Here is a 19,144-nt window from a genome sequence, read left to right as displayed (position 1 = left end):
GCCTTGCAAGAGTGAGAACCCAGGCTGGGAGCAGGTTCGTGGTGCAGAGACGCAGGGCCAGGACAGGCATCTGAGGCAGGCACGGAACCAAGCCCATGAATTTCATCAACATTTCTCAATTTCCAAGTGCATTTTACCCTGCAGGGCATATTGGGCAAGGATATTTTCCCTGCTCTTATCTTCGTGAGACATCGATCTCATTATGGTCGGTGCTTTTCTAACCTACAGGAATAAATCAGCACGGGAGGGGCCCAGTGATTTTTCCTTGACAGCAGAGGTTTTCCTGACAATAGTTTATGTGAAGAACAATCAGCATGAGAAGTAACCCCACTCTGCAGCTCACAATGCAGGCTGCATGCCGTGCAATTATGAGCAAACATGGAAGTAAAAAGGAATATATATAAGCTTTTATAAGAAGCACCCTAAAAATTGCTAGACAGGAGCTTCATGACAAACTGGGGTGTAATTAATTATCCAAACTAGTTTTCACTTCATACTCACACACCTTTGTACTTTTTTCCACCAGTGGAAAAATACCTTTATGCAGCTTTAAGTGGATGGCCATTTTTATTCCAAGCAATAAAAAACCACTTATGGTAATTCCCCAGGGAAAAAAAATGCAAAAATATAAAAATCCCCAAGGTTACACAGTGTCACAACTTGTAATCTCCCCCTGCTAGGACTCGTTCATATTTAAATACTTTAATGCTGCTTCAAAGGAGAATGCTTCAAAGCAGAATCAAAGTGGGAATATATTTTAAAGTGACAGATCTAATAATAAATTGCTGTTTCTGCTCTCCACTTCCACAAGTGTCCTCAACTAAAACGTGAATTTATTTACGACTAAAAGGAGCAATCATTTTCTTTTGATGCAGGGGCAGACAGCTTAGAAGCTGAACATCATATTCAAATTACAGCGACTGCAGACGAGCATTCAACATATTTGCCAATAGTTGCTCCAGAACCACCTCCAAAAAAGCTGTTCTCAGTTAATGGTGCTCAATATTGCTTGGGGTTAAGGTGTCTAAACCTTCACACTCAAGATCAGCCTTCATTCCTGACTACATTTTGCTTCTTTCTAGTCTAAATAGGACCCCTGGACATTCCCCAGAGAAAAACTCCTGATGTTTTGCTCCACCTGCAGCTTCAGCAAAGGCAAATACATTTATTACTGACTTAACTGCCACAAATACTCGGTACAAAAGAAGCCTAAAGAGAGCCACCTGCAAATATAAATCTCAAGGGAATACTCATTCCACGCTGCAGGAAGGAAGCCTGAAGGGAATTTGGAGTTGGGTGCTGTAAGGCAAAACCCGGAGAAACCCCAAACCAGACCCACTCAGAGGGGCAAATGATTTAATTTATCACAGGACACATGGAATTGTTCTTTGAGGGCTCCTGACAACTGCTGTCTCTTCACAGACGTCCAGATGTCCTCAGGATGTCTCAACTAAGGGAGAAGAACCTCCTGCCAAAATCTCTGCAGCCACACAGCTCATCAAGGCTGAGAGAGCATTTGACAGCAGCTTTGCAAGGGGCTGTGGACACTTTTGTGGGAATACAAAGTACATCAGGAACCAGAAGAAAAAGCCAATAGCTTGTATGAAGTGACACAACATCTTAGATGGAACAGAGCTGTGGAACAAGGGAATAAAGGTTTCCTCTGTAAGGTGACACCAGGACAAAGTCCTGCAGATTGTGGAAAACATCTATTGTTCACATCCTGCTTGTTAAATTACAAAAAAATCAGGGCAGGATCTTGTATTTTCTCATCTTTGTCTTCCCCCTAGAAGCTTCTTTGGAAAAGAGGAGCTGCAGAAAAGCTGCACACTGAGCAGCCACACTGGGTTTCTCCTCCAGCTGGGGCAAGGCAGGACCTTTGTGTTGTGCATCTTCCCGAAAAATCTCTCCTACGACAGCAAGAACAGTCTTGTTCTCCACTTCCTCTGCACCCACTCCCAATTACATGGGAGCCACAGGCATACAGGTATTTTAAATGAACAACTAATGTTCATATAAGCTGCAGCTTAGGTCATCAAAGGTTTTGAAGGAGCCCAAATTACTGAACTTCCTGAACCGTGCGCCTGTTCCCACATGTGTATGACAGAGAGGAGGAAACAGCTCTGGAGAAAACAGGAAAAGTTCAAACTTGCACACACACAGGGCCTGGCAAGGGCTTATTTTTAAAGCTTTCCCACATGAAAGAACCTCAGCAATCAAAGCAAGTAAAAACAGGAGTTGATACTCTTAAAATGTGGCCAATTATGGAGGTTTGAACAAATGTAAAAATAATTTCAAAAGCATGACAGTATTTGAGAGTGGCACTAAACATCAAGTGTCACTTCTAAAGGCTCTGAAAGAAGAGTGAAAGCCACAGCAATGGGGAGTGTTGAACAACCCAGACACTGCCCTGGTTTCCCCAGTCCTTGGAGTAGAAGGATCTGTCTCCTTTGCACATCACCATAAATACCAGGAGATTACACCTGGAAATGGAAGGAGGGGTTGGGTGACACATTTGTGGGCTTCACTGAGGAGCTGCAATGCCACCAGTAGGAAGCAACAATATCAGAGCAGTGACTGCAGTGTGGGAGGGCTCTGGACAGGTAACTGATGGCATTTAAACCAGAAAAATCCCTCACTATTAAAGCATTTCTCATGTCTCATCACAGCACAAGGCAATTTTCTTTTAAGGGATAAAGGCAGAGCAAAGAGTGACTCACAGGACCGAACACAATGGGAGGATGGTTTGAAATCAGTGGAACTCACTTGGATTCAAGCATTCAGATATATTTGATCTGCTTGTTAAACCAACACTGAAGCATCAAACCAGATTAAAGGCAGTTAACTGAGCATGGAAAAAACATTGAATTTGCTGAATCATAAAATTCTCACTGTAAAAGAGCTTTCTGATATAAACTGGATTTCCTACTCCAGATGTAAAATCTAATTATACTGTCTCATTATGCATGTTACAAGGATGGACTTAAAACACATGAACAAAACCCACAATGGGTAGAAACACATCCTGTTTTGGGAACTGGTGCACAGGCACTCCTACAGGAATCAAGTCCCTTTCTCATATTATTACCTGGCTAATTCCTGGTGGAGAATCAGCCCAAGAATTTCAAGAGGCAACTAAGACATTACATCCCTTATTGCCCCTGAAAAAAGAAAAGTGACACTGTAACTGCAAATCTTTTAGATGCTCTCAGAAGCTCAAGTAATTAATGAGACCACTGGGAAACAGGGCTGTGTTAAGACCTATATTTTGGAACCTGGCCAAAATCAACTGTTTTAAATCATCATCATCAACTTAATTGAGGAAAAGATGCTCATAAAGCAGAGTGAGAAGCCTTCAAACATGAGGGGATGTCTGAGATTCTCACAACAGCCACTGAGCTGCGTCTCATCAGCAAAAATTCCAGGAAGGGGTGGGAATGCAATTCTAACACTACCTGGGTGTAAAAAAGTGTGAACAGATTTTTATAGCACAAATGGTAAGTCAGGATTTTAGCAAAAAGTCAAAAAGGCTGAGGACACCTTTTATCCTTTATCTTTTTCTAGAAAAGAAAATAAAATTGGGGTTGAAGCTGGATGATCTTTAAGGTGCCTTCCAACCCAAACCATTCTCTGAAGTTATTTAATGATAGTTATTACAGCTCTCACAGAAAGGCTTTTCTGTGCCCAGGAATTTCTGGGCTTCTTTCACAACTGATTAAGGAGTTTATGGAAACATCCCCCTGCCCTGCACATGAACCAAAACACCAGGAATAGGAAAACCTTGATGCTGCTTCCTGCTTCCAAGTGGAAAGCAGCACGCTTATCGTTCAGCATCCTCCATCTCAGGGAAAAAAGGCCTCAGGGTAGCAGAGAGGGCACTTGAAATAGCCCAAGAATTCCACCAGTTTGGCTTTTATGCCCTGGGTCAGCTCAGTCAGGACCTTTTTAGGCTGTGGATTGATATGTTTCTGCAAAATTATAATCTACTCAGGTTTTTCACCGGTGAAATGAGAGTATTTGTATTTTCATGAACATGAAGACCAAATTAATTTCTCTCACAACTCTTGCAGTCCATGCCATTTTGCTATGGTGAGCTGTGGTGTAACGTGGCCAAAACACATCCAGGGGCAAAAAGAGGCCACAGCTCATGTTTTCACTCAGCAGCATCCACTGGATTTGTGGTCTGAGGTGGAGGAAAGGGAAGGACAAGGCAGACTGGGCTCATGGAATAGAGTTTACATGAGAAGAGAAAATAATTCTTGTTTCTCCTTAAAATCCACATTTAAGAGAGTCTAATCTGTCTTTGCTAGAACTTGACCACACATCAAAAAACAAGGGACAGTGGTTTTCTCCCCACGTTTGGGGCAGTGCTCCTGTTACCAAGGACATCCTCTCAGTGGGAGAATTCCTTCTTTTTGCTGTTCCAGTGGCTGCCTGGGTTGAGCAAACAGACCCATCAGTTGTCAGTGTAAGGCCAAGAGACATGACAAGACATTGTGCTCTTGGGAAGACAGGTGTTTACAACCTCAGCAGCACCATTTGAAAGTAGAAATTGGGGGTTTTTTTAAACTCTGAGGTGGAAACAAGAATCACCCAATGATATTTCCAATATCTATTTCTAGTATCTCTTGAATATTTGAGATGAATTTTTGCCTTGAAACTCACAATCTGAAAAGCAGAATTTTAGCTAAGAACCTGCATGGCCTTTGTGTCTTAAACACAATCCAAAATATGCACCAAGGACGTCCAGTCCCTGGCAAGTGGAGCTGACAGGGCCCATTCCCTGGAGTTCTGCTTGGAGCACCAGGGCAGGCTGCAAGGAGCCCCCACTCTTGGCTTGAGCTTTCACAAGTTGTGGTTTTGCCTCTGGAACTTCCAACCAGACACATTTTCCACACGCAATTAAATAATGGTGAGTGAGCTGTGGGACGTGACGTTTAATTTTCAGTGGCTGGGGAAAGTAACACGGGAGCTGCAGGCAAGAGCATTAATCTCCTCCAGATCCTCGCAGCTGCCAAGGATAGCAACTCATTCCTCACGGTGCTAATGCTGCTCTTCCATCATTTCTGGGCACGCTGCACCAGGCAGAGCCGTGGCAGTAAATGTACACATTTATATGCATTCACCCCCAGATTATTACATTGTTCACAGGGAGGCTGTGGATGAGCCAGGAATATAAAACAATATCAAGTATGATGCATATGTTGGTGGGAAGACCACCTTATAAAACGCCATGAGGGTAAGCACCCAACAAAAGTCACAGCTCCATTTATTCATAAATACACATCTATGAAATTCCAGCCTATTAAAGCATGTAGGAGTCCTGGGAAAGAGACAGCTTCTTCCCAGACCTCCTGCCCAGGGTCATAGGAGCAACACTTCCTGAACTACTGAGGGAGTGCATGCAGGTGTCTTTAATTCATGTACAAAGAGGAAAAATTTTCATGCTTGGAGCAAAAGAAAAATGCCCACATGCAATTTTTATGCAGATGAAAGGATGTTTTAGCATATTCCCTCCCACACAATCCATCCCAGGGCTCCTTGGCAAAGTCAGGCTTCCCCTCTGTACAAACAAGCCCTTGCTCACTTTCAAAATCCTCTTTTGATGCCCACACAAAGGTATCCTTCAGACTTCCACCCAGCCCATGCTCCATATGCTCCATCCCTGCTCCTCTCCCAGCAATCCCAAGCCTCTGCACCATTTCCACTCCCTCCTGGCTGGATGAACAAGCTGCCCTCTCCAACCCTGTGCTGAACCATCCCAAAGCACTTTAGAAAGTTGTGGGAGAAGCAGCTCCCAAGCCCACGAGGAATAGCTCAAGTTTTCAGCAGACACCCCTAAAATAAGCATTCATTTCCCTTAGATTTATTTTTTTTAAAATTATTATGGAGAACTCTTCAACTGTTTCAAGAAGAATAGTCAGGGAAAAGGCTTACTCAGCTTCAAAGAGAATTGAGAAAGTTCAGCATGTGCAAAACAGGCTAAATATGTAAATATGTCATGGAATAGGCTAAAGTGCAACAAATGTTTTGATGAGAACTGTTCTTACCGTATGAAAACCAGCTTGACCTTTGATGGGGCAGTTTTAATGATTGCAGAAGCATTCTGGTGGCTTCTTCCATACAATATCTGATTGTTTATCTGTTAAAAGAAAATGATTTTCATGTAAGTGGAGGAGTGCACCTTGTTTTAATTTATACCACCAAGCCTTCCAAGTTTACTGTGGGATAAGGAGATAAGACTCAAAGAAAATGTGGTCTCCAAATCTTGATCTATATAAAACAGGAACCAATGCAGAGCTAATTTACTGTTATTAGTAAACCACAAACGAGAGAAATCTTTTTTTTTTTTCCACAGGTCCCTTGAATGGGTTTTATGGATTATTCCCAGATTTTTGGAAAACAACTTGATCTGAGAAGAATTATATGGATGTGACAACAGCACAGATGTTTAGACAGACATTCCTGCACTTTGCCTGCAGGCTCTGGCTCTTTAGGAAAACTGGCTGTTAAGACTGCACCGAGTCCTCAGTTCTGCTGAAGGAAACAGGACTGGGAGTCAGGGAGACGAAGGACAATTTAAGGACACGATGCCACATCACTTTTGCTGTGATGGATCTACACCTGAGCACAGCAGCAGACAGCAGGCACTGCTTCGGACACTTTTGCTGTGTGCAAGGAAATGCTGCAGCTTTCAAGGGAAACAGCCTGGCCACGACACGGCCCAGGTGTGCCCAGGTGGGCAACAAGGCCATGGCTCCTGGATTGCGTCAGCATTGGTGTGGTCACAGCACCAGGGCAGTGATTGACCACTGTGCTGGGCACTGCTGAGGCACCTCCAGTGCTGGGGTCAGTTTTGGGGTCCCCAGTCAAAGAAGGACATGGAGGGGCTGGAGCGTGTCCAGGGAAGGGAATGGAGCTGGGAAGGGGCTGGAGCCCCAGGAGAGGCTGAGGGAGCTGGGAAGGGGCTGGAGCCCCGGGAGAGGCTGAGGGAGCTGGGAAAGGGGCTGGAGCCCCGGGAGAGGCTGAGGGAGCTGGGAAAGGGGCTGGAGCCCCGGGAGAGGCTGAGGGAGCTGGGAAAGGGGCTCAGGCTGGAGCAAAGGAGGCTCCGGGGGGACCTTGTGGCTCTGCACAAGTCCCTGACAGGAGGGGGCAGCCGGGGGGGTCGGGCTCTGCTCGCAGGGAACAGGGACAGGAGGAGAGGGAACGGCCTCAGGCTGGGCTGGGGAGGCTCAGAGTGGACATTGGGGAAATTTCTTCATGGAAAGGCCTGTCCAGCCCTGGCACAGCTGCCCAGGGCAGGGATGGAGTCCCCATCCCCGGAGGGATTTAAAAGCCCTGTGGATGTGGCACTTGGGGACACGGTCAGTGGTGGCCTTGGCAGTGCTGAGGGAACAGTTGGACTCTGTGTCTGAGAGGAGTTTTCCAACCTAAACAATCCTATGCTTCAATGCTGCAGTTTTTTCCTCCCACTCTAAATTTACAACATAATATTTACATTCACATTTGATATACCAATGCTGCTTAAAACAATAACGACAACGGAGCCCAGGAACAATTTAGTCGTGATTATAGAAGGAATTTTTGTTACTGCAGATGTTTGTATTGGATTCTGGGTTTGTGATCTTAGAAGGATTTTTTTTCATTCAAACAAGAAGGAACAGGCCAAGTCTCCCAGCCTGGTGTGATATGGGCTAGTCAGACACATTGGGAATATTCAAAAATGTTATTTTCCGTGGGTCAAAACATGATGCAAGTTCATCAGTTAAACAAGGACAATGCAAGGACAAGAATAAACGCCCTAACACTTGATTACTGATCGGGATTGAAGTGCAAAGTATTGACCTGCCAAGAGGGACCCAAGAAAGCTCTACAAGGAAATATCATCACATCACCATTCCTAAAGGGGTTGATATGGTTCTGTCTGCAACTGCTGTGGTGGCAAAGGCAGGGTGGGGAGCAACATCCTGGGTCAGGCTTCATTAATCAAAGATCAATTTAAAAATCCAGTGACAAAAATGAATGAATGAATGAATGAATGCTCAGCTGCATTCTGGCTTCAAGCTCAACTTGAAATTTTCAGTGAGTTTGTTGACTTAATTTCTCTAAGATCAAGAAGAAATTGTTCACTGGGAATACTGTATGCTTTACAAATTGTTTGGATTTAGTTAAATTACCATCAATTTTCCTAAACAGCAGACTTCTTAGATTAAAATTTATAGTCTTTACTCTGGCTAAATTAATCCTATTCACGACATGTATCAAATAGTCCAAACTTTAATTAGCTGTGAGCTGGGTCTGTAAGTTATAATTATTTAATTACTCCAAAATGAAAGTATAATCAAAGTAATATATCTCCACAAGGTTTTGGACTGTCCTACAGAGTTATTACTCCCAGTATCAAGTTTTCTTGTTTTTTTTAAAGTAGACTTTCTTTTACAAAATAAATTAATGTCCTGTTAGCTGCAGATACCACAGTGATGAGCAAGGCACCAAAGCCTACTAAAATAAAACAAAACAGAGAACATTTAGGATTTCAGAAGAAACACCATTTAAAATCTTTCAAATTAAATAAAGTAGCATGTCAGATTAACCAAATAGTACTCTGGGAGTCAAAACCTATAAATCTGTGCTTTACTTTTTGCATTAGAGATTAGGAAAGAAAAAGAAAGCCTCGACTAAGCAAAAGAAATAAACTGATCTAAATCAACCTCAACTCTTTGTTAAATGTCTCTTTCCATAACCCCTTGGAAAGCCAGCAGAGCAGAGAGAAAGACAAAAACTTGCTGCAGGTATGAGGTCAGGTCAGCACACAAGTTCAGTCTTTAATGTAATCACACATTGCTTTATGGTAGATTTAATCACAGATCCCAAATGTACTGTTGCCTTCACCTACAAAAGTTTTGGTTTACAGTTTCATGCACTGAAGTAGCAGAAAGTACAAACTCACTGAAATCCGAGCTCTCGAGTTCAGAGGGAAAATCTCCAGGATTGTTTGCTTCTCAAACTTTAATTTGCAGAAGAGAAACATTAGATATGGATATTAAAAAAAAAAACCAACCCGTACTGTTTTTGCTACGTGGCAGTAATGGAAATCCATAAAATTAGTATCATCTGATTTTTATGAAAATCAAGTTAAATGATACCCCAAAGCTAGTAAAAATACTGGCTTAGCTTTCTGTAATAATTATTTCTTTGTACATTGCACTGGGTTCCTTCTTACCACAGGAATTGTAGCATTTCAAGACACAAAAAGACTCTCTGAAACAATGGGGAAAGTTTCAAAACCTTTTTTATCAGTCAAATTTTATATACTGAAACCCCATAAAGTACACCGAGCTCCCAAATAACAAAGCACAAGGAAAACATTGGAAAGAAAAACTAATTAGAATGTGAATTTCCCTTTCCTCACCAAATTTCTTGCTGGGCACATGTTCAAACATGTGCATCATCTAAAGTGATCAACAGACCATAAAATCCGTAAGGACAGAAAATATCCTGCTCTGAGCTGGCAGCTGATCCCTGTGGTTCCCCACCTGGGGAGTGTGGAGAAAGGACATTGGAAAGCCACAGATTGTCTGTGCCCTGCTGCTCAGCAACCTCCCCCTCACAGCTTTACCTGCTGGCAGCTTGAAAATCACCACCCAAACCCAACCTGAGCTGGTAACCTCCACACAAAGCACACGAGGAAAGGATTTCTATCCTCTTTTCAAAAGACCAAAATGACACTGGAGCAGTTTGTCCAGAGAAGCTGTGGCCTCTCCATCCCTGGGAGTGTCCAAAACCAGGATGGATGGGGCTTGGAGCAAGCTGGGATAGTGGAAGGTGTCCCTGCCCATGGCAGGGGGTGGAATGAGGTGATCTTTAACATCCCTCCCAACCCAAACCATTCTGTGATTCTGTTCTATGATTTCACAACAAATAAACTGAGAATTAAATGCCAATCTGCCACACTTTAGAACAAAAATGGCATTGTGAGTTTGGCTGGGTGGCTCATTTACTTGGGCAGAATACTGCTGTATCTATTATATTATTACAGCACAACTTCTATTTATCTAAGCCTCTTAAAATAAAATAGCAATAAAAATGCATTTAGCACAAAAGCTCCCTCGCTTTGAGCTATGACAAAAATGGCATAAAGAAATAAAATGTAATAATTGTCTCTCGGGCAACAGTCCAGAATGGACAACAGGCAAACTTTTACAGCGATTTTTGACTCTAAAGACTGGCTTTTACTCTTTCAAGAGGTGACAGAATAAAACACAGAAAGGGTTGGGTGGGAGAGGACCTTAAAGCTCATCTCATTCCAACCCCTGCCATGGGCAGGGAAAACTCCACACCCAAAGGAGCAGTTTCTTTCCACCTCCTGCCCCATCTTCAGCAAGAGAAGGGGGAGAAGGCAGAACATCCCAACATCAGTAATTCAGCGTAACAGGGCTCTGAACAGCCTGGTTTATTAATAGAACTCAGCTGACTCTCTCATGGGGAGATGATAATAACAATAATGATAATAATGATAATAGCAGGGTGGATTATTCAGTGTGAATAAGAGCTCCTGACAGGACAGGCCCATGCAGGGCTGAGGAGCAGCAGGACTCGAGGCACAGGTACAGCTCCAGGTGAACCTGCTGAGGGCCATGCTGGGCACAATCAGCCACAGGACTGAGCCCAGGCTAACAAGACATGAAGCAGTGCAGACACCTGCACTAAACCAGCAAGAGAGCGAGGCAGGAGCACCACAGATGGTTCCTTTGCTCGGAAAAAGAATGGAAAAGCAGAACTTGTGTCCTGTAAAAAAAAATATTCTTCTGCACAGGGACCAAATTCTGACCCAAGTCGTTTCCCCACATGTATAAAAGTAGGATGAAAGGACCTTCTTCCCTCAAAAAGCTGTTTTCTCCAGCCACATATCCATCCAAAATACATTACTGAAGAGATATTAAAAAATAATGATCACATGCAGGTATTTTATGTGACCTGCATTTCCCTCAATGTCAGGTTGTGAAAACAAGTCAGGATCATGCCCCAAAAGACTACTGTTGTTTGCACAAGCCAAAAGTGAGCTGGTATTTCATTGGTTCAGTAAAAAAAGATTTTATGAATAAGGAGCTGAGGCAATCTGGCAGCATCCCACATCCTTCAACTGACTCCAATCAAACTCCAGTTCAAAAGACAAATGAACAGGTAATATCTATCTGTGTAAATGGCCAGGCCATTAACCTTAACTCCATCAAAAGCCCCAGGGAATAATCTGCACACCCTGCAGTGGCATCCTCTGTTTCAATGGAGCAGGACTGTCCAGCAGGATTCACTGGGGCATCCCAGGACAGCGCAGAAATGCCAGAGGCTTCCCAAGATGTGAATCCCTTCTCTTGCTGAGATGTTCCAATACTGAAAATCGAGGTGTAACTAAAGATGCAGATGCAAATGTACTCAGAACATGCAGTTAGGTGAGAACCAGGCACGAGTTCTGTCATCTCCTCACTGCACATGGCTAATGCACCACCCCCTTCCTCTGTAATGATGTTTGAATTTATCCTTTGCTATAAGGAACTGTCCTCCTGCCCACTGGTGGCACATCTTGAAGTGGATTGCAAAGATAAACAAGGTATTTACTAAAGCCTCCTTGATGCTTTACTTGAAGCTTGGAAGTTTTGGGATGGAGAACCTCACTTTCCTTCTACCGAAGGAAAAAAAATATTTTTATCTCCAACTTAACAGGGAGAGGAATGAGGGCAACACCACCACCTTGGGAAATGCTCCTTCATACCTTTTCTCACCCTTAAATTAAAATGAAACCAGCTTCAGATGATGATGTTTTTATAGCAAAAAAAAGTCTTTCTTGAACTATGTGTATTGAAACCCCCTAATTACAGAATTGTTAGACAATGACAAATGCTTGAGCAGTTCTGACTATTCCCAGGGTATCCCCAGGCGGGCAAACTGCTCTTTCTCGAGTCAAGAAATGTGAAAAAATAGGTGGTTTTCTGACTGCATAGGGAGTTGCTGAAAGATCAAAGCATCACCACCCACGGAGAGCAGCAGGCCAGCAAATCCCTGCTCTTCAGTGAGAGTCTCTCTCCAAGGGGAAGATCCCCAGGGATGGATGATTTTTTTAAACCACTGAAGCAATCACGACGTGGGGAATCGCTGCAGGTACCACAGCAAAATGTCATTTTGCAACAGCCCAGAAAACCAGATGAAGTGAAGGAGAAGCTGCGTTTTCAGGCTGAAGGTGAAGCAAGGAGACTGGAGAAAAAGTGAAGACAAAATACTCCACTTGCTAATGAGCTCTCTTGCCTTGTGCGTGAACTAGTGCCAGACACAACTAAAGAAAATAAGTATTTTAAATTGCAACAGATCAAAACAGATTATAGCATGAAATTTATTTCCAGGATAGGGAATATCCCTGTCATCTGTAAAAACACATATGGTAATGTTGAGGGGGTTTTGGCTTTTTTTAACGCAAGGTGTGAATTTCCCAGTAAAACCACGCTTGCACTCCAAGGATTGATTTACTGTCCCCTTCCTGCCTTTCAACAGTCCCTCCCTACGCAGAGCTTGTGAACATGCTGAGAGCACAGACTTCGCTGACAAGACATTGCTTTTCACAGGCCAATGATTTTTGTTTCACTGCAAACACATTTACCTGCCAAAGGCCAAGTTCTCAGTTGGCATAAATCAGCACAGCTCCTCGCTCAGCCACCTAATTCCACTTGCAGGCTTTATTTAAGGCTCAATAATGACTCCACAGATGCCTCTCTCTCCCTGCACACGGGAGCTAAAGGGAACAATTACCTCCAGGAGTTCATCCCCGATGTGCATCCGTCCGTCCCGTCCCGCGGGGCCGTCGGGATTGATCCCAACCACGAAGATGCTCATCCGGGAGCGGTCCTTGTTGCCAGCCAGGCTGAGCCCCAGCCCATTCTTGTCTTTCTCGAGCTCAATAATGTGCAACTCTCCCGGGAGATCTGCATATCTCTGCCTGATTTTTTCTGGGAAGGTCAAACATAAAGGGAGTTAGAACATAAAGTGAGTTACACGCAGATGTTCAGCAACACACACAAATATGCCAGAAATTTATGGCTTCTCAGCAAATAGTGTTTTTAACAGAGGTCTTTTCAACACAGGCTCTAAAATACCATTTGCTCTGTGTGTATCAGTCACACAGCAAAATGCAGCATCAGCTGCAAATACTATTCACATTAAACCCACACTATTTTAATTATTTGTACAACAGCCTGGTTCCAAACCAAAACTTTTCTGAAAGGAGGGTAAACAAGGAAATTCCAGAGGCACCTTTACCTTACAAAACCTATCAAATTCAGGAAACTCTCGTAAAGTTCGAGCTGGTTAATTAACCACTGCGGGGAAACCGAAGCACTTAATGGCTCAAACATTACTGCAAGCTCACATCTCAAGGTAAAACCTTCTGCTTCTTCCTGGTGACTCAGGAATCTTCTCAGCACGCTCTGCTTAACTCGACGGGCTGATTACGCAGAGCAGATGTCAGTGACAATGGAGATGAGTGATTGCATTTCTAAATGCAGCCTCACCTGACATTAAGGTAGTTATTTGTCTTTCATCTGCATTTCAAGCATTCCTATGACAGAGCTCGATATATTTACAAAGTTATTTGGAGCACACATCGTGGCTGTGGATGCTGACAGGTTAATCTGAATGTCCTTTCACCACTGGCATGTAAACATCTATCACCATTGCTGGGGAGGGCAGTTCTTTCCCGTCTGCTTTCCCTTTACGGATTTTAAAGGCAGTTTAAACCACCACCTGCACCCTTCAGCTGGGCCACACATTTGAAAGAGCAAGTCAAAGTATATCCCTGTGGCTGGGTGTCACCTTTAGCACAGAGCCCAGGGTGAAAGAAACTGCTGCATTATGCATTAAAAGGAGAAATAAGGGATATTATATGTACAACCATATCCCTGAGTCAGCAGCAGGAGCTAGATCAATATTAGCTACTACCACTCTCCTGGGGAAGCATATTTTAGTGGTATGATTTAACTGCTGTAGTGAATGTTCCCATGACAACGAGAAAGAGGGAAAAGAGCTGGGGAAGGTGAGAGGGAGGCAACTAAAAGTGAATAAAAACTGCTGAGAAGAAAGAAGATGGGGCAGAGATGTTCCTTCCACAGCTCCTGTGCTGCCAGGGTGATTAAGCTGAATGTGGGACATTCCCAGTGGCTCTTCTCGCCAAGGGTCCTTCCTGAGTAATTGCTCCAGCTGCAGCAGCCCCTTGTGCCTTGGCAGAGCCCACTGGGACGTGGAGAGCAGCTTCCCATCTCCAGCCCCAGGTGCACCCAAGAGAATTACCCACACTGAGAGCAACACAGGCACCAACCAGCTCTCCCCTCACTGGATTTACGGGCTGCCATTTTCCTGCCATGCTCAAAATCCCCAGTGCCTGAGCCAAAAATCCCAGGGGGCGTACAGTAAGGGTGGGATGTTATCCCTGGAAAGCTGCTAAAGCCCTACAGAGGTCTGCAGAGAATATCACAAAAAAAAAAATATTTAGAAAACTCGCTTGTTACTATCAATTACATACCCCCAAAAATTCATGTAACTTCATTAAATGGAAATCCACGTAGCTGCATGGTTCTTTAATGTATTTCTTAACTAATGGAGTCAACATGTAATTAGAGGTGTGGTTTGCTACATGGATTTGGAAACTGTTTTTCTCTTCTTAATAACAAAACAGCAAGACAGGAAGGGTCTCAAAAATGGTGTTTCTGAAAGCAAAGGAGACACAGGCACACAGAGCCACACCTGGTTTATTCACAGCACCGAGGTTTAACTTCTTTGCCCATGAAGCCAAGACAAGACCTGAAGAGCTCTAAGACATTTGCTGCCCACCACAATTAGACAAATAACTCATTACAGCACAGCAAGGAGCAGCAGCACACCCCAGAACGGGGCACCAGCAGAAAAGGATTTTTCTTGCTGATTGCATTTTTGTGGCTAAAACTAAGAATCGGCGCCGGAGGGCTGCTGTTGATCACTCTCTGCCACAGTTCCCTCCACTGTTTGTTGTACACGGCTAACACATCTCACTTCTGTTAGCCAGGAGCAAGGAACATGTCTGAAGCGTAATTTTAACAACTCACAGCCGGGTGCACAGACAGGAGCTGAAGGAGCAAGGAACACACATGCTTAAATGCAGTGCAGATGAAGCTGCACATCTTCAGAGACTGCCTCAAAACTCATTTCTGGCTTGTCAGTAAAAACCACTTGAAATTCCCCAGCATGAGCAGCCCTGTGACACTGCAAACACATTGCTCCAGCCTCTGCCTGCAGACAAAGTGCCTCCTCCGAGACGGACAGTAAGTCTGTAATTCCACCGTGTTTCCTCCCCAAAATGAGTTTCCTCACATGGGAGAAATGTTGGCAGTTCAGAAGTACATGTATATTCCTTTCTGAGCTGGGCTGAAACTGAAAGTGAGCTTTAATCCTCCAAAAATCAGTCGTTTGGGCAATTGCCCCACTAAAGTTCCTGGTCTGCCTGCGTTGGGCCAGGACTGGAAACCTGCTGAGTTGAATCCCAGCTCCGTGTTCCAGCTGTGCCAAACTCCCCCACTGTGGGAACAAATCTTTGGGTAAAGAAAAAATTTATCTGGGCAAAAAGCACAGACCAACTCCAGGGTTGGTCACTTTATTTGTTAAGGGGTTGGGATGTTTTCTTTGGGGTTTTTTTTAAGCGCCTTCCCTGTTGTGCCATTTGCTGGAAAAAATCCTTACAACAGAAGGAAGCCTCCGTGTGGACTAAGCCCTTGTTCCTAAATGATCACATTCATTTCCAAGCAACTGCTCTGTGGTTTGAAATGGCTGAGGTGACTAAGAGGTAAAACAGAGGGAGAGCAAGGAGGGAGGCACGAGGATGCTCCGTGCCAGCCCCATTTCCATCCTGGCAGGAGGCACTGCTATCCTGGAGAAGGGACAAGCAGAGACACCCCTGCTTTTAAAATCAACCCTCCCTTAGCACAGGCTGCCTTCTGCCTGGCCAACAGAAGGTTCTGGCTCTCCCCAGTCCCACCTCCTGCAGTTCAGCCCTTGGAAGGGCTGTCCTGGCCAGGCAATAAATGACAACAAATTCCCAGCGGTGTTGCCTTACTCATCCAATCTGCATACAAATATCCTCTGGGCATCCAGCTGACTTCCTACAGCTCTGTCATGGTAGTCTCAGTTTGCCTCTTAATAAGAATCTCACAAGATTGTTTTAAACAAGTATTTACTGTTTAAACAAACGCGCATCTAAGGCATCTCCTTTTTAATGCCTTTTTCAGCTGCTTTTTCTCCCCTCCAGCTGGTATCGGTTTCCAGCTCTCTGCCTAGGGTTGGGGAGCCAGTTAGCATCTGCTTTTGCAAAGAATTCCATTATCTGCCTTCATTACCAGATACTTTACACGAGGCAATTGTAATTCTGTTGTTGCTGCATTACACATGGGACGCGGCATCTCCTGTTTTGGCACTACACGGGGCTGTTTCCACATTCGGTGACAATATGCCTATCACAACTTCTGCAAACACATCTCACCAGCTAATACTGCGGCCAGCTTCTCTTAAAAATACCATACAGATGTAACACGAACCAAAAGCATGAGTAAACGCTTTAGTGATCACTCCAGCAAGAATATTTCCCAGTTATATTAGCAGACAATTACATTTCAAAGAGAAACCCTGGAAATAGAAGACAACTGCTCTCAAACAATACACTATTATGCTGCTGCATGTGTTTCCCTGCCTCAGCCACTATTCCTATTATATTAAACAGAGAGATAAAAGAAATAAATGGGGACAATATGGTCAGGATATTGGAGTTTGCATGATCTAGTATTGCAACAAATACACAATTTATCTGCAACAGCAAAACCAGACACCAGTTCTCAGGAAGGCAAGAGGCTCTTTAAATGACAGATATATAAAGGACTTGCAAAGGGCTGAGGAGCCTTTTTCCCAAGCCTGCTGAAATCTCTAGTTAAATGAGCTGAAAGGGAAGAGGTGTTGCTTTGGAAGATGGTGCCTCTGCGTGATGCAAATGAGAGTCCATCTAGAACAGGTAAAAAGAGGAAAGACAAAGCTCTGGATGACTCAGCGAGGTGATTTGGTTTAGTACCAAATGCTCAATATTAAAAATGTCAAGGCAAAACATAAAGAAAAGAAAAGGGGAAAAAAACCACAAAGAGAGACAACAGCTGATATTTGTATACAGAAGGTGATGCTGAGGATTTTACATCCCTCTTGTGTCGCCTCAAGATCTCTATTAGCAGCATATGCTGGCTTTTGGAGATCTCATTTATCAGCCTGTGCTCGTTCTAATGTGTTTATCTCCCATTTTTATCTCACAGCACAAAACCTGGTTACAGTCCTGGCCCTTCCCAGCACAGCTCAGGCAGCAGTGCTGCAGCACCACAGCCACTGCTGTGACTGGGTAATGACAGACATCAGAATGCAGGCAGCATCCACTGCACAGAGCCACCCTTGCATATCAAGCAACCAATTCCCTTCTTGATTTCACTACAAACATTAAAAAAAATTAATGTAGGAAGTCCCTTGAAAGCTAACCCTAGAGCTGTGAGGGCAGCACATCTAGTTTACTGATTACAACTTACAATACCTAAATAAGCATATTGAAGGGACCATAATTGAACAAATGGGGCTTAGAATTCTCCCACTACTAATAATATAATAAGCTTATTGTTTTAATCTTCCCACTAGCCCTCTATTCAGCTCCAAGGAGGCAGACAGTTCTTCAAACCTTATCTCAAAAGCGATGCACTCCTCTGTTTTCATGAGCTTTAAACTGAAAAATAGAGAGAATTTCTGTAATGCTTTCTTAAATTCCATTAAATCAGTGCAACTCTTCTCTCAGTGATCAGCAAGCATGAGAAAAATAGGGCAGTTATATTGAAAAATCTAAATGGAAGAGCCAGAGACCCTGTTCTGAGCAATCCCCCTCCCACAGGTGATGACAGAGAACACATCTTCTAAGTGCTGTTACCTCCAAACCCGGGGGCAGAGAGAGTTCCCCACCCGATCCAGAGACTCAGCATCCCCTACAATCTCCCTTTGACATCCCTCTGGCAACACTTTGCGTCACGTGCACAGTTTGGAAATCATTTACCAAACCTGAAGTGACGATTTGCAGAGAAAAACAAAACTCAGCATTCCTATTTTCCCTTTGGCAGACTTTGACTGATTCTCCCATTTAAGAAAAAGAGCTCCATGGCCCCTTCTTCCCCAAAATACTGTCAGCCAAAACACTCTAACATTACTTTTAATTCCACGAGGGAGAAAGCATGCACCAGGTGCCACAAACAGTTCAGGTGTGGGCTACACATCCTCACAAACACAACTCACCTGACCTCAAGTGAAAAGCTGGCATTAAACTCTCCTGAAACAGTATTCTTACCCTAACCTGAAGATTCCTTCTTTTCCTCTTGTTTTGTGTGAAGGATTTTGGCTTTTATCTGGGATCTCCAAGTTTCTTCTCATTGCTCCCTCCAGCTCAGGCTCCAATTCCATTTTCCTCCTCTCATTCTCAGCTCACAAGAGAAAACTTTCCTTCTCTCCCAAGGCTCTCCTTAAATCCCACTTGTCCCTCGCATCACTTTTTACAGCGGAAGGTGGAAATTTCTGCTGGTGCTTGTTAACTCATCCAGGAAGAAGGGGATAATGAGAGTCTCCACAATCCGCTTCAAGTACCATTTCAGTTTGAGCAGGTGGCATTTAGAAACTGTTACCATTAACTACCTCTTCCTATAATCAAGGAACCATCACACCCCCAAAGACAACAGCAGAGAGAAAAGTGGCTGAAAACCAGGTTTTGTGGTCCATAACCAATGCTTGCACCATCTCACACCAACATTTTGCACAAATGGAGCTTTTGCCAGCGATTTTTTTCCTTATTCAGGCCCAAGGCTTCATTCTAAGGCTGCACTTCCATTACACAACATTTAAATCCTCTGAGGAAGAGATGTTGTATGTTTTTCTTTTTTAATTAGATGAGAAGGCCACGATGAGTCTGTTCATGCCCATGTTTATCCGGGATCTTGTAAAAGGAGATTTAGTGAAAGTGTGGTTAAGTACATCATCCTGATGTTAACAACTGGCGATTATAAGGGAATCTGCC

The 19,144-nt window shown here is 43.8% G+C and overlaps 1 protein-coding gene across 1 annotated transcript in view; it reads right to left on the bottom strand.

Annotated features, from left to right (window-relative positions):
- Window positions 1-19,144, bottom strand: part of PATJ (PATJ crumbs cell polarity complex component) — a gene marked incomplete at both ends in the record, with an annotated part of 131,708 nt that overhangs the window by 39,941 nt on the left and 72,623 nt on the right. Inside the window, 2 exons of the mRNA XM_082286781.1 lie at window positions 6,051-6,142; window positions 12,799-12,995. Of these exons, the coding sequence (XP_082142907.1) occupies window positions 6,051-6,142; window positions 12,799-12,995 (289 nt within the window). The remainder of the gene's footprint in view (window positions 1-6,050; window positions 6,143-12,798; window positions 12,996-19,144) is intronic.

Source organism: Coloeus monedula (assembly GCF_965178545.1).
Source record: "Coloeus monedula genome assembly, chromosome: 9".
NCBI classification, from domain to species: domain Eukaryota; kingdom Metazoa; phylum Chordata; class Aves; order Passeriformes; family Corvidae; genus Coloeus; species Coloeus monedula.
This window is presented reverse-complemented; position numbering and strand designations above follow the sequence as displayed.